The sequence below is a fragment of the Corvus brachyrhynchos genome, unplaced genomic scaffold (genome assembly GCF_000691975.1).
Source record: "Corvus brachyrhynchos isolate BGI_N302 unplaced genomic scaffold, ASM69197v1 scaffold202, whole genome shotgun sequence".
NCBI lineage: Eukaryota > Metazoa > Chordata > Aves > Passeriformes > Corvidae > Corvus > Corvus brachyrhynchos.
In genome coordinates this window covers 4880612-4895327 of record NW_008238132.1, presented here as the reverse complement: position 1 = coordinate 4895327, position 14716 = coordinate 4880612, and the positions used below count along the sequence as shown (strand labels likewise).

At 37.3% G+C, this 14716-nt stretch overlaps 1 protein-coding gene across 1 annotated transcript; it reads left to right on the top strand.

Moving 5' to 3' along the window:
- Positions 1-50: 50 nt before the first annotated feature.
- CCDC122 (coiled-coil domain containing 122) lies at positions 51-9245 on the top strand. Its single transcript, XM_017733593.1, has 3 exons — positions 51-2431; positions 3538-3654; positions 6959-9245. Exons 1-3 carry the CDS (start codon positions 2060-2062, stop codon positions 7121-7123), a joined length of 654 nt encoding a protein of 217 aa, XP_017589082.1. The 5' UTR covers positions 51-2059; the 3' UTR covers positions 7124-9245.
- The last annotated feature ends 5471 nt before the right edge of the window (positions 9246-14716 follow it).

Genomic DNA, 14716 nt, shown 5'->3' with positions numbered 1-14716 from the left:
GCTTAAGGCGCTCTTGAGGTGCTTTCAAGAGTTACGGCTGTGCTCGCAAACTGAGGATCTGCCGTGCAGAGAAGCCGAAGATGGAATAAACCATCGCAGTGGTTTATTTTATGAGGTTCTGCAAGAAAAGTGTTCTAATTCTCAGTGATTAGCTTTGAGTAACCTGGTCTTGCTGATTAAAAATGAACCAGATCAAATGAATGTATCGATCTGCAATCCCACGGAAAAGCCCTTAATATTATTTTATCAACAGGAACTAAACGGATTGAAGCTAAAACAATTCACTTCTTTCTTGTCCCTCCAGTTCTTCACATCTGCTTAAAATGGCTAAGCAAAATTCCCCACCACTAGCTGAAGTTGTGAAACGAGTTTTTGAGCAGCAGCAGTCACAGGTGTCAGACATAGAAAAAAGCAAAACAGTTCTTTTCCAATTGCAGGTAATAAACCTTGTTTAGAGTAGTTTAATCAATTATTTTTCATTAGATGAGGAAGTATTTCCATGAACGAGAGAAGCTGATGGTACTTAATGGGTGAGTGCATTTAAGTGTAAGGCAGCTATTCTGTTCATGTGTGTGGCATTTAGGCTCAGCCAAAACTGTGAGTATGTATTTCCATTTGTAAGGCCACAACACAGCTACATCTTCATTACAGCAGGTGAAGTTTTCCAAGTTTGTTACTTGGAAAAAAAACAAAACAAAAATACTGAGCTGGACCCACAAAGCAAACCCACAACAACTAAATGCAAAGTTAGAGCTTTTTGAAATTTTTTTAATGGTAATTTCTTAAGAAATATTGAGGGAAGGATTTTAAAACTTTTTTTTTTTGGCAGATTTTCTCCAGACTATAGAATTTTTTTTCTTACCGTATTTTTTGACACAAAATTCTTTTTTTCACCCCTTATGTTTGAAGTGGGTATTCTAAGTAGTCATAAATACTGGTATTATTCAGTACTATTTTGTAGAACACTGGATGCGTGTAGTTTGTGTGAAAAATCTGTGGTCATTTCTTTCCTCATTTATTAAGCTTTCAATTATTATTTAACCTTCAAGATCAAATTTCTGTTGAGAAACTTAACTTATAAGTCTGAGAAAAGATGATACCAGTTGATATTTTTGAGCATGGAAGAATGGAAATGGAAATAGTAGAGTTCCAATTATAATATCTGTGCATAGCTCTACAACTGAAATAATTGTTATCTGAAATTTTTCACAAAGATAACATTTCTGAAGTAGGAGTGAAATCTTGTATTTCTTAGGAATGTCAGTGGACAGGCCACACATTACAAGAAGCTTTGTCTGTATCCTGTAATATAGCCTGATGATGCTGCAATAATAATTTGTGATCAAACAATTTAAAAACGTATTTGTTTTAAAAAAGACCCACAGAACTTTAAAGCCCTAGGTAATTACAAGCCCTTTCCAACCCTGATGAATCTGTGATTTCTTATGATGGGTTAAAGTACTACTTCCTGGTTTTGTTCACTTCTCATCAGTGAGATTATGTAGAGGAGTTTTTAGGACTAGATACATATTTCTTGCGGGGTTGAAAATAGCTGGGATTAATTCAGCTCTCAACTACTACTGTGATGAAGGCAGGAATAAAAACCTCAGCTGAACAGTCTAGTTAAGCTTCATCACCTGACACACTCCTCTATGTGTTTGTGTGGGTTTGCAAGGGATTTTTGCCATCTTTAGTTATTTTTAGTCTGATTAGGACTTCACCAGGTTTCATCTCTAAGCAGACATTAGGATTTGGTTTGATTTGCCACGTCCTATATATCTTGTAAATGTGAGGAACTTAAAGTGAGTTCAAGGATATCTTACTTCATATTTTAGACTCAATCTAAGGGGAGAAGACTAAACTAGTATTCTTGCGTTGTGCCTCTAAGGTGATGATAATAAGAAATTTAAGTCTTCCATTCAAACCACCTTAGACAAGTGAAAAAGAAGACTATTGAATTAGAGTGTTTAACTAGACACTTCATATCTTCCCCCAAAAAATGTTCTTAGTTGAACGCTGAAATATTTTACAGGCAAAGTGCCAGGAACTAGAAAAAGAAATGAATTCTATTCTGTTAGAAACAAAGACAACAGAAAGGGAAATACATCTGCAAGATGATGCCATAGAAGTGACACAATATCAGTGTGAAAATCTGGAGGCCCAAGTCAGAGTGCTGTATTCTGAAAATTTAAAGTTGAGGTGTGATGCAGAAAGAGTACAAGAGGAGTTTGAGATGATACTTGCAAGAAACAATGAATATCGGGAAAAAATAAAGGAACATAAACATGTGTTTTGGGAGACGGAAAGTAAAATGCCAGTTATGATTGAACTTGCTAAAAAGAAAGCTGTTGTTGAAGAATTAAAGACAAAGAAAGAGGAGTTAATGTGTGATCTTCAGAATCCAGAAGGATCTGTTATAAAACAAGTGCAGGTACTTTATTTCCTTTTTGATTATTTCATTTTATGGGAAATAATTTTGATATAGTTAATATAATTATTTTGCCTAATATCTTTATGGTTCATGAGGGACTGACTACAAGGAAATATAGGTAATTCATAATGCTGTGTTAATTGAAGAAATCTTTACTTCAGTATGCAGTGAAAAATATCATCAGCTATTGTTATCTGTGTAATATTGTAAAAAACAGGTTTGTATTGTGTGATCTAATGAACTCAAATATGAAAATATTACAGAGCTGTAAATTAAGCTTTATCTTTGGATAAACTTATATGGACACTTTTCAGAATTCTGTGGAAGATTGCCATAGTGTTGCATTTTTCAGGTAAAAATACAATATCCTTTAAACTTTGCTGTCAACAAAATAAATTTAAATTTGAGCTGTTTGCCAGCAGGAGGTAGATTTGATGAGATGGTGATATAAATTAGAAGAGAGGAAAAATATGTTTGGTGTTCTAATCTAACACTGTTGTTTTCACTTGGCCCAATTGCAATTTTTACCAAAAACAACCCCATAGGAATTTTTCTTTCCAATATATGGACAAACACAAGGATGAAGTTGACATGGGATCAAAGATTTCAACTTTGATGTAACTTACTTTACTGAAAATCTGATGGTACTCTGTTAATGTAAATTGATGAAAATTTGTTTGTACTACAGATCTTTCAATATTGATTACTAAAAGCTAATTAACGTACTTTTCTATGAGAAAGAAAAACATATCTCAAATATTACATTAAATAGTCTTCCATTTTGCAGTTAATTACATTTTAAACAAAGACCACCAAAATGAGCTCAAAGTCCTGTATTGTTGTAGCTTTCGTATTTCATATCAAGAGTATATATTCTTACAGGTCTAAAAAAATGCTATAAAATACTTAATAAGTAATTCTAATTATGCTTTCAAAATAAACGTTTTAATTAGCATTAATAGGTTTATTGTGAAGTTGTTTATTATAGATCTTGATCTCATCTCTCTTAATTGAGACTGTTAAAATGAGACATTTTTAATAAGTTTAATAGATGTGCTGTGCAACCTTTCAAGGAGTGGATTTCTGTATCTTGCTTACATCTGCAGGAAGAAATCACACTTTTAAAAAGCGAAATCACAACATTGAAAGATGTCATCAATAAAAAAACAGATCTGCTGGAAGAAGAGAAGAAAAAGCATGCTAAGCTTAGAAAAGAAATTGAGGTGAGTCATTTGAATAAAATTTAACTGCAGTTCTCCTGACAGAAGGTAGATAGTGCGAATGAAGTCTGAAGTACTTTATACACCATTGCTGGCTATACATTGTTCAAGTATGTGCAGTAATGATGTGGTCTTAAATTCTGGGTGCTGATAGTCTTTCTGAAATTCAGAGCTTAATTGTTAAGAACATTTCCTTCTGAAGTCTTTTAAGAAGAAGTTAATCTGTGAACTTTTGGAATTATTCCCTAAAAAGAAAGAGGTCACTGGTAGTAAAGCAAAATGCAAAATGCACATTTTAAAATTTCTGTAGTACTTCTGAAATACTTTACATTTCAATGCTGACTTGATTATTCATGACTTGATAACTCATCAGTGGAAGAATCAAATGCACCTAGAAAATGGACTTCCCATGAATCTCCCTAATTTGAGCTGACATTAAATTAGGAATAACATAGCAGCTCCTAATTAGCTGACAAGGTAAAATTCTTATCAGTAGTTAAAACCTTCTCTTTTAAATAATTGAACTATATTTTTTGTTTTGTTCCTTACTAAAATACCCTGTATGATTAGATAAGTTTTCATTTGGAAGTTTCATACCATTTATCTTATCAGTTCAAATAGATGCCACGAAATTTAATGAGCAAAGCTTAAAAATATAAAGATTACCTGATCTAAGGTTATGTCTATTGCCCATTGTAAAATGTAGGAGGAAGAGAGGATCTTTTTTTTATGTGATAGAGAACAGAGAGAATTTTTAACCTGAAAAGCAAAATTCAGCTGCTTTAGAATAGGTCTGCTAATCAGCATTTGAGAAAATATACTATTACCAAGGCAACATCATCCTAAGAAAGTTCTCTAAACCTAAATTTAAATTAGGTAGCCTAAAAATAATGTTCTGTTCTGTTATCAAAATCAATTTAATGAAATAGTGAAGGTTAACCTGTTCTTCAGTTTTTTGTATTATATGAATTTTTTGTCTCAGAAGGAAGCAGCTTCAAACCCAAAACCCTTCAGGGTATTATTTTCTGTTAAGAACTCTCCTGAAAACAGTCCATTTTTTCATATAAGAACTGACAGTGGATAGACAGGGACATTTATACCCAGCAGTCCTCAGCACAACTTGGGAAAGAAAACTCAAGCACAGGAATAAAGTGAGATACTAGGCACATGGATGAGGTTTTATTGAGCTGCAGTGGTGGAATTCAGCTACAGACTGCTGACATCTGATGTAATTGTTAGGAGCATCCAAAGGAGAGCAGCTAGGATGGTGAAGGGCCTTGAGGGGAAGCCTTATGAGGAGCAGCTGAGGTCACTTGGGCTGATCAGCCTGGAGAAGAGGAGACTGAGGGGAGACCTCATCGCAGTTACAACTTCCTTGTGAGGAGGAGAGGCAGGCACTGATCTCTCTGTGGTGACCACTGACAGGACCCGAGGCAATGGCCTGAAGTTGTGTCAGGGGAGGTTTAGGCTGGATATCAGGAAAAGACTCTTCACCCAGAGGGTGGTTGGAACAGGGTCCCCAGGGGAGTGGTCACAGGGGAGTGTTCCCAGCACCAAGCCTTGACAGAGTTCGCGGAGCATTTGGACAATACTCTTAGGCACATGACACTTGGGGATGTCCTGTGTAGGGCCAGGAGTTGGGCTTGATGATCCTGATGGGTTCCTTCCAACTCAGCATATTCTGTGATTCTGACTCTTAAAGCAGCCTGTGGACCTTCTCTTTCTTTCCTGAGCACCAGCCCCATCACCCATATCTTGAAAAGCAGATCCTGTTCCAAGCCTTGGACAGGGATGTCAGCAATAAATCAGGGTGGTTATCTGTTTAGGGTCAAAGCTTCAGTCATAAGGACTAATTCAAGATATCCACAAATAATTGAAAATTTGTTGTTATGTAAAAGTAATACAAAAAAAAAAACAACCTGAAAGACTGTCTATTCCCTTGCTGACGTCTTTCCCCAGTGTCAGTGTGTGATTATATTACTCTTGGCAGATGCTTGCCTATCCTGTCCTTAAACAACCCTGGTGGTGGAGATACCACGAGTGCCCAGACAATTTTTTTCCAGTATTTGACTTTCATGTACACAAGACCCAATGAAAAGCACAATGTTGTCTCTCCCCAGTCTCCGGTAAGCATATTAGTGCTCCCTCCCTCAGCAGATGTGCCAGACTGTTCCAAATAATGCCAGAGACTCATTTCTAAAAAAAGCAGATAATATTGATGCTTTAGACAATAGATATTTCAGTGTCATACAACGTAGTCCTGGTGATGCAGATGCCCCAAGCACTCATTCAGATGAATGAATCTGACAGCTTCCCTTGAAAAGTTGCAAACAATTATAGTGGCCAGTGAGGTAACATGCAGGAAGACAAACCATCACCAATAAAAAAAGGCAGTGTAATTTATAGAGTACCAGTGAGGAAATTTCCTAGTTATTTGTGAAATTTAGGCAGCGAGATTTTCAGGAAGTCACTGGCAGTGCTGTGGTTCTGATGCAGCTGTACACCATCATGTGCATGTGAAATACAGTGTAATAATGCTTCAATAAGCAGACACAAGAATAATTATACACTACCACTCATATGCCATTTACAATGGTAAGTAAGCCCAAATTTCATTAAGGGAATTCCTGCTATTTCCATTTTTATTGTAGTGAATGTTTCATTCTTTTTACATTTAAGAATGCATATTTCAGAGTATTGTCTGCAGCGGCCATTCTTCTCTGCGCAAGGCAGCAATGAGTGCAGAATTGACAGTCCTGCATTGCCGCAGTATTGCCTGTCTAAGGAAAATGTACCATTTTAAATGCAGTGCAGCTACAAAGGTGCTGCTACAGCCATCGAGGTTACCTCATTTCTATTCTCATTTATACCAAAACATGCTTGTCAAAGAATGAAAATATCTTCTTTCTCACCTCTCAGTGTGGAGCCTGAAATCTTCCATGTGCAAAGCCTTGCCAGAGCTGTGACATGTTGAGTCCTTGGGTGGTAGTTACTCTGTTAAATTTTAGACATCTACAGAGCAGATACCCACACTGAACTCTGCACTTAAGGTCTTAGTAGAACGTAGCTTTTCTTTCCTTAATGGGAAAGTGAGGCATGATTCATGTTGTCCTAAACCAGCCATCTGAAATAAGTCAGATGAAAGGCTTCCTAGATGTCTCTGTCTCTTCAGTAGCTAAAAGTAAACGTGGAGTGACTTGGTCAAATGCCAGAATATATACTGGGACAGAATTAGGTGAGCTGAACTCACCTCTGTAAATAGTTTTACTTGAATGAAATTTCGAAGTGATTTTTTTTTTTTTTTTAGGTACAGAATAAGAGATATGATGCTATTTTAAAACGTTTGCATTGTCAACTGAACAAAGTCCATTCAAATAAAAGACAATGGCACTGGAACATTCAGCAGTTGGAGAAGAAGGCCGCAGAACTAAGAAAGTGTCTTGGAGTAGCAGAATTACAAAACATCATGTGACAAACTTAAAAAAGCTAGAATGTGGGTAATCTTTTCCAGGCAGGGCAGCTTTTTTTGTGGAAATGCTACAAATTTTAAATAGCCTGATAGCTGGGTCAGGCCTTAGGGGTTTCTTTCTTTTTTGAAGTTTTTCTCTCTTTCGTTTTATGGCCTCAGCTAATAGCCACAATAATAAGTTAGCTGTTCAGGAATAACTTAGCTGTTAGGAGGAAAGTTACTGACGCTTCCAGGTGTTTTCAAAATATGTGTCAATTTTTATCTAAAAAAGTTACTTGAAGTCAACCAAACAAGATTTGGGAAGTTCCTTTATATTTCATTTGGTCTCTGAAGATTGGGATATATATGCTGCTTTTCCTGCAGAGAAATAAATACTGGTGTATATTCGCACTCCTGAGGGACCAAAATTCTTTTATCTTTTATCCACATCCCTTTTTATTGCAACTTGCTAAGGAGCTCTGAAAGCTTTGATGGCCTGTATTTTGTTGTGTGGGAAACTCATATAGAAGATGTTAGAGTCTGCCAGGATTTTCTGGCATGGGGGACAAAGGGGACAAAGACTGTCCAGCTATAAAAGGCTTTGGAACAAGTACATTCGGAACTGGGCTTCAAATAATCTGACTTCAAGTGGTCTAATAGATGTTAGTGAAGAGGTGTGAGTAGGTAAAGAGAGTTCCACATCTGGAAAGCTTTTAAAATGGAACAACTCACCCTCAAGAAATAGACATGCATTATAGATGATTGATGATAGAGGAATTTATTGTCTAGAGGATTTTAACTAATTCAGCCATCTAACATCTAAGTGCTTAATGATCTAAGATGACTCAACATAAATGACAACGTATTAAAAATTCTTGTTAAAATAGTAGTGAACAGTAGCCATTTTCCTTTACCTTCTTTTTATTATATGCTTGGCATTTGAAGAATTTACAGTGCTTTCTCTACTCTTACGCTTAAGGTAGTAGTTCTGCTTGGACATAACTTGTAATGTTTATCTGTTCTATGAAAGTAGCTTTTTATTTAGGGTGTTGTCTTGAATAATTTAGATTTACCTTTACTCATGAATATAAAATGAAGACTGTTTACTGTGAAAAATATTGAACTGCTTATATATTATCTTAGGAAAGAAAAGCTTAAAATGCAGTACTATTATTATCTTCATATATTAATGTATATTTACATTTCCCTTAATATTTTATTTCACTTTATATAAAGTTATTTTAAGCAATATCCTGATTCATTAAGGCTCTCTCTCAACATTTTTAGTCCCTCAAGTCTTTTGGCTCAGTCTTTTTCCTTTGCAATAATATCAACCAGGCTGCTTTCATTAAAGCAATAAAGTAGAAATAAAAACTTCAATATCCTATGCTATAGTAACAGTGTGTCCTGAATATTGAGTCTTATTGAGTATGTAGTGGATTACTGTAACATTACAACTATTTATCCCTACACAGAGCAAAATAACATCCATTTTATGCATGTGTCTTCCAGAAAGGGTCCAAACTGAAAAGTTGGAGAATTTACTGTGTTATTGTTAGTTTCAGCATTTAACTACTCTTCTTTTATTTTGCATGATTCCTAATGTCAGTTTATTCATCCATCAAGTGAAACGAGTCTACTTTATCTCAAATATAATGACATAAGTAAAAATACTGATGTGCTGTCTTCTTGAGGGGTTAAATAATTCAGGCCTTCCAAATCTATTGCTTGCCAGATCCGGCCAACAGTTTTAGCTTAATGTATCCCCCCCAAAAGCAGTACAACATCCAACATTTTTGGGGTATTAAGACTGTGTACCCTTAAGTATGCCTTTTACCACTGATATTATCTTGTTTTCATTTTCAGTTTCTAATTATTTCTGCTCCGGAACAATTAATGCATCAAAATGTGTTTCATATTAGCCACGCAAACGACTTTGACTAAGTTCACTTTGACATCTATTGCCATGGTTCTGATACCACAGTTTAGCCTTGCATTTATTACCAGTTGGAAACAGCTCTAGCAAACAATACAAACCTTCTAAGGAAACAAAAATATCACACCTTTGTTTTTCTTTCTGACCAATGAAGATGTTCATTATTACTTCCCTGGGTATTAGGGCAGTTTCTGCATATCAACAAATGTACAGAATGACTCACTCATCTCGAATAAATACTTTGAACTTACATCTTCCTTGTTCCTTTTCATAAATCTCAGTAATTTTCAGTATCTCAAATTAATTCTATGCTTCTTTGTACATGTTTTGAAGTAGTTTAATATAATTTAACTGAGCTGCATGCAAGGGCTGTGTATAGTACTCCCTTTACTGCTACACCTGGGGGAAATGTTCCCTTCTATAAAAACACCTTCCTATCATCCAAGGTCTAGGTTGTCTTATGCTCTTTTTTGCTCTTTGCAAGAGAGCCCATGTTTTTGCCTACTGGGACCCTTGACCCCTTTGTCGTATCTCAGCTACCAAAGGTGTATTCCTCCTTTTTCTTCCGTGTAAAACTTGCTTTTTCAGTATACATACTTGAACTATAGATACATTTTGTGGCAATTAGGCTGAGAAGCTGAGGTGTACTTTAATTTCCAAAGCTCCCTCCATTTATATGGGGACACAGCTAAACCATGCAGCAGCTCCTTTCTGGCTTGCAGAGATGGGTTTCTTGGTAAAACTAAGATGTGAATTGGAAGGAATCACAAATGGCCAAGGGTCTTTTTGAGACAGAGTTCAGCTATTACCAGGGAATCCCCAGTAGATACCAGAGCATTTGAGAAACAACTTAGTCCATTTAAACATGTATATTGAAAAAGTAAGTTTTGTTACATACATACACTTATTGTTGTTGTCATCCCACATCACTGTCCTAGTTAAATGCCACAATTATAATCTCTCATGCCACATAAACATGTCATTTGTGTGTTTAACTCAACTGCTTTAAAACATGAGTTGATTCATTTTTAATCTTGGAAGATTTGTCCTCAGTTTCCACCAAACTTCTACTTTAGCCACGACTACACCTGAAATCTGTATTCAGTGCTAAACACCACATTTTTGGAAGATCAGACACATTTTGCACATCTATATAAAACAGAACTTTGTATTGCAAAGTACTTATATGTTTTCCCAGGTGCAGCATTTCAAATTTAACATTCAGTATTCAACAGAAAATAAATATAAGAAAGGTATAAACGTTTTACTAGGGAATTACATGTAATTGGGAGAAAATCTCATCCGGGGAAAAAAAGTCAGCTGAAACAAGGAAATATAAATTACTGCCTACTCCAAACTATTCTGTACAACAAATGGAAAAAAAGAGAAGTGTATGTAGCTTTTTGTAACAATGTCTAGTTTCAACAAATCCTGGCAACCTGCTGAGGCATATTTTTCTTGGTACAACATTGAACAGTAGCAGTTTGATTTCAGGGCATTTTTTCCCCCTTAGCAAGCAAGCAGAGACAATGGGAGAATGGTTTATTGTTTTTGGGAAATAATTTAGTGAATGAACTCTGTATTCTTATTACATGAAGCTCTCCCAGCTCCTGTTGGGGAACTGTGCTGCCAAACCCATATCAGTCATTTCTGAGGACTGGTGTGGAGCTAATGGAAGAATTCCTGGCTTCAGTGCTCTGCAGAGAATGGCAAGAGGAGTGACTGCCCACTCTGAACAGCAAATCAGCAATGAGCAGTGGGCATGTAAATAACTAAGTGTGGGAAAACTTACCAAGCAGCGAGTCCTACTCACTCAAAGGAAAACTTTAAAGCACAGGAAACTGGATTTATTCCAACAATATAGTGTGAATGAGTAGGAGAATACTGGGGGAATTCCACACTTGACAGGGAAAATACACAGCTGTTGAACCACTCATGACATGAAGCAAATGTACTGATATTTGATAAAGGGAGGTATTTTCCCATGCTGTAAGCCGATGATCCACAGGAAACCCTTTCATGTGATGCAACAACCTCAGGTGCTGGAAGCAGAGGAAATGTGTCAGATAATGCAGACCTACCTGCTAAAATCACTGCTCTCGTCAAGGCTGCATCAAATAAACAACAGAACAACAGAACAACAGAGGAGGGAAGGAGGGTTGGGGATAGACACCAGTGCTGTGCTGCTTTGCCTTACAGTTTGCTTTTTCCCTCAGGAGAGTCACTTGCAGAGCTGTGTGTATGAGTGTGACAGTAGTGCATGATATTCTACCACAGTTCTTACATGATGCTTCAGAGGAAGAGGAATCATGGCCACATCATGCATTGATGGTACAACATGCTGCTGAGGGCGGGAAAAAACCAAATTTCCAAACTCTTGCCTGATTTTCTGAAATGCATTAATATATCGTTACCAAAGTAATTATTAGATCCTTTGTTAAAATGCTGCTGTAGCACATAACACTGAATCATGTGGAGGAAGTGACTTTTTGAGGAGCAGCCTTAGAAGTGTGGATAGAGCAAAACCAATTCACAGCCTGTTTAAAATGCCATATACAGTCCTCTAATTCGGCTTTTCCTAGCATTTAGAGGAAGCAACACTTAATGACCTAACAAAATTAAGAAAAAATTTAGCCACAAACTGCAAAGGGCAAACCAAGGTAAACAAAAATCCCTACCCCTGAAAAGAAAGATAAATTTACTGCACATGCCCCATCTGGGTGAAAGGGGGCCATCCAGAAGGACCTGGACAAGCTCAAGCAGTGGGCCCATGGGAACCTCATGAGGCTCTAGACCAGGTGCAAAGTGCTGCACCTGGCTTGGGGCAACCCCTGGTATCAACACAGACTGGGGGATGAACAGATCAAGAGCAGCCCTGCTGAGAAGGACTTGGGAATGCTGCTGGCTGAGAGACTGACTGTGACCAATCAAAGTTCACTCACAGCCCAGAAAGCCAAACTGCATGTCCTGGGCTGCATCAAAAGCAGTGTGGGCAGCAGGGCAAGGGAGGGGATTCTTCCCCTTTGCTCCTCTCTGGCGAGACCCCTCCTGGATTACTGTGTCCTGCTCTGGGGCCCCCAGCATAAGAAGGACGTAGACTTGCTGCAGCAGGTGCAGAGGAGGCCACAAAGATCATCATTGTTGGAGCACTTCTGAGGATAAGCTCAGAGAGTTGGGCTTGTTCATCCCAAAGAAGAGAAGACTCTGGGGAAACCTTACAGCACCTTCCAGGTATCTAAAGGGAGCTACAGGAGAGCTGGAGAAGGAATTTTTACAAGGGCATATAGGACAAAGGGGTAATTGCTTTAAACTAAAAGAGCATTAATTTGAATTAGATATAAGGAAGAAGCTTTTTACAATGAGGGTTGTGAGGCACTTGCACATGTTGCCCATAGAGGTGGTGGATGCCCCATCTCTGAAATCTTTCAAGGTCAGGTTGGACCTGATGTAGTTGAAGATGTCCCTGCTCATTCCAGGGGGTGTTGGACTAGATGGCCTTTAAAAATCCCTTCTAATCCAAACCATTCTGTGCTTCTGTGAAAGCAAACAAAAGAGACATCTTTACCATGTCACTAAATATAATTCTTGTTGAAAATGGTTGCTACAATAATGAGCAAAGGACAATGTTCTATGTTGAATAGAGATTTCTCCTGTTAGGAAATCACATGAGTTCTTTCTACCTTTTTAAAGCAGCTTTTTAATTTAAAATAGTTCAGTATTTGTACAGAATTCAGTAAAATTTTCTCTAAATTTTTCCAAGAGCAGCAAGCTTCTTAATCTCTCTTTTTATTATAAATATCATATACCATATATTCAATATTTATTGACTGTCTCATAAAAGCTTCGATGCTCGTCTGTCCTCTACACGTTATATCAGTTAACGCGATCTATCACTTGCAGTGATTTCAGCAAGGTTGTGCAGGCTTTTCTGGAGTGGAACAAACGCCGGCATTTGTAACGCAGTTGCTGCTTCCCCCGCTGGCACTGAAGTCCAATAGTTCCCTCTAGTGGTGAAATGTCTTCTTACATGGTAAAGGCGCCTTTCATCTTCGGCTTTTGAAGGTCAATCCTTATCGTCAGAAGAGTTAACGTTTCTGCAGAACACAATGTGTAATCCTAAATGCTATTTTATTTCTAAAAGTGCAGGATGAAAAGGAGATGCTACGTATTCCAAATTTTACAACAACTGGAGGATTCAATGTATTTATTCTTAATTTTTGATCTGCTTTTTAAAGAGGATGAATTTGGCAAATTTTCTCAGACCTTCTGTTTTAATCTCAGTTATAATGCAAAGTCCACTGCAAACAGAAGGAATGAACATTCTTTCTTATAAAATAATTTAAAATATTTGATTTTGTCAGCTAAAATCAGTCTGCTACAAATTTTTCCTTAGGTTGCTATCTTCTTAGTAAGAATTGTTCTGTTTAAGATCCTTGTCTTCCCACTCTTTGATGAAGAATATATTTCAGAATGGTTACAGCTGACTAAAACTGATGATAGCTGTTAGTTACAGATTTACAGCATATTACATAAACCTGTGTTTTCAGGTTTCTTAAATAACTGTGCCTGGGCTGAATCTTTTGGCCTTAAACTGCAGTCCTGTCTCAAGGTCAGTGTTCTGGAGAGCTGAAGCATAAGGTATGAATGTCAGTGCTTGAGGCTCCCAATATACCTGACAAGAGAAAGGCATCCTGCAGCTGATTCGGCTCCTGCATGCCTTATTACAGAGTCTGGCTCTTCCCAGTCACTTCAAAGGAATCCTAGTGCAAGTAACCTTAAATTAAAAGACTCAATTAAATACCTATTTTGTGTGATATACACCCAGAAACAGCACAGGCAGTCTGTTGTTTACACATATTTAAAGGTTTATTTTATGGCTGCATGCTGTGGAGCAAATGACTCAGCTTTGGCAGGGGATTTTAAGGGGAGAGGCAGGACAGTTTCAGGATAACCATCATGTAATGACTGACTTTTAGAATTTTTCTTTTTTTGAGTATGGGCACAGAATTCTAATCTATTGAATCCTAACTTTATAACATTCCTGTAAAATTTACACCAGTAGACCAGTGGCCTTCTCAACCCCCTTGGAAAAAAGCTATCTGAGGCTCGTGATTAAAATTTTATCCTCAGGCTTTGTCTTATCTGTCATATTTACGAAAGGATTGGAATACCCTGCCTCAGATGCAGTACTAATACATTATCTACCTTTTGTGAATCTCTACTAAAATTTTTACCATCTCTCAAATTATGATTTTGTTGCTAAGCTAAGACTTCTTTAATTGCTAATGCATTTGTTTTGGGTTAACTGATGCAGTTGGGAAAGCAGGCAAGTATTTTTGCAGAGGAGAGCTTGGGTATCTCAAGTTTTTTCCCCGTTACCTCTGATGGTTCTTCCTTTATAGCCATGGAAGGAAAGAAACACTTGCAGGGGATGCTTCATCTGAACTGCTTTATATAGTTCCTTTAAGGTGACAGGAATTGTGCCCTAAAAAGTCCCATTTCTTTCAGTTGACTGTAACGGGAGTGAAGTGTCACTAGCTCAGATGCATATAACTATATTCCGATGTCTAAAGTAAGGTAAGATGCATCCGAGCCCTAAATTCTTAAGCCACTACAGCCAGGAGATCACTATTAGTTAAGGCTCTTTATTGTCTTATTGCTGGCCACATATTTTCCTTTGC

Coding starts and splice junctions, on each gene's coding strand:
- CCDC122 (XM_017733593.1), top strand. CDS start 2,060: ATGAATTCTATTCTGTTAGAAACAAAGACAACAGAAAGGGAAATACAT. Junction 2,432..3,537: donor CTGTTATAAAACAAGTGCAG/GTACTTTATTTC, acceptor TTACATCTGCAG/GAAGAAATCACACTTTTAAA. Junction 3,655..6,958: donor AGCTTAGAAAAGAAATTGAG/GTGAGTCATTTG, acceptor TTTTTTTTTTAG/GTACAGAATAAGAGATATGA.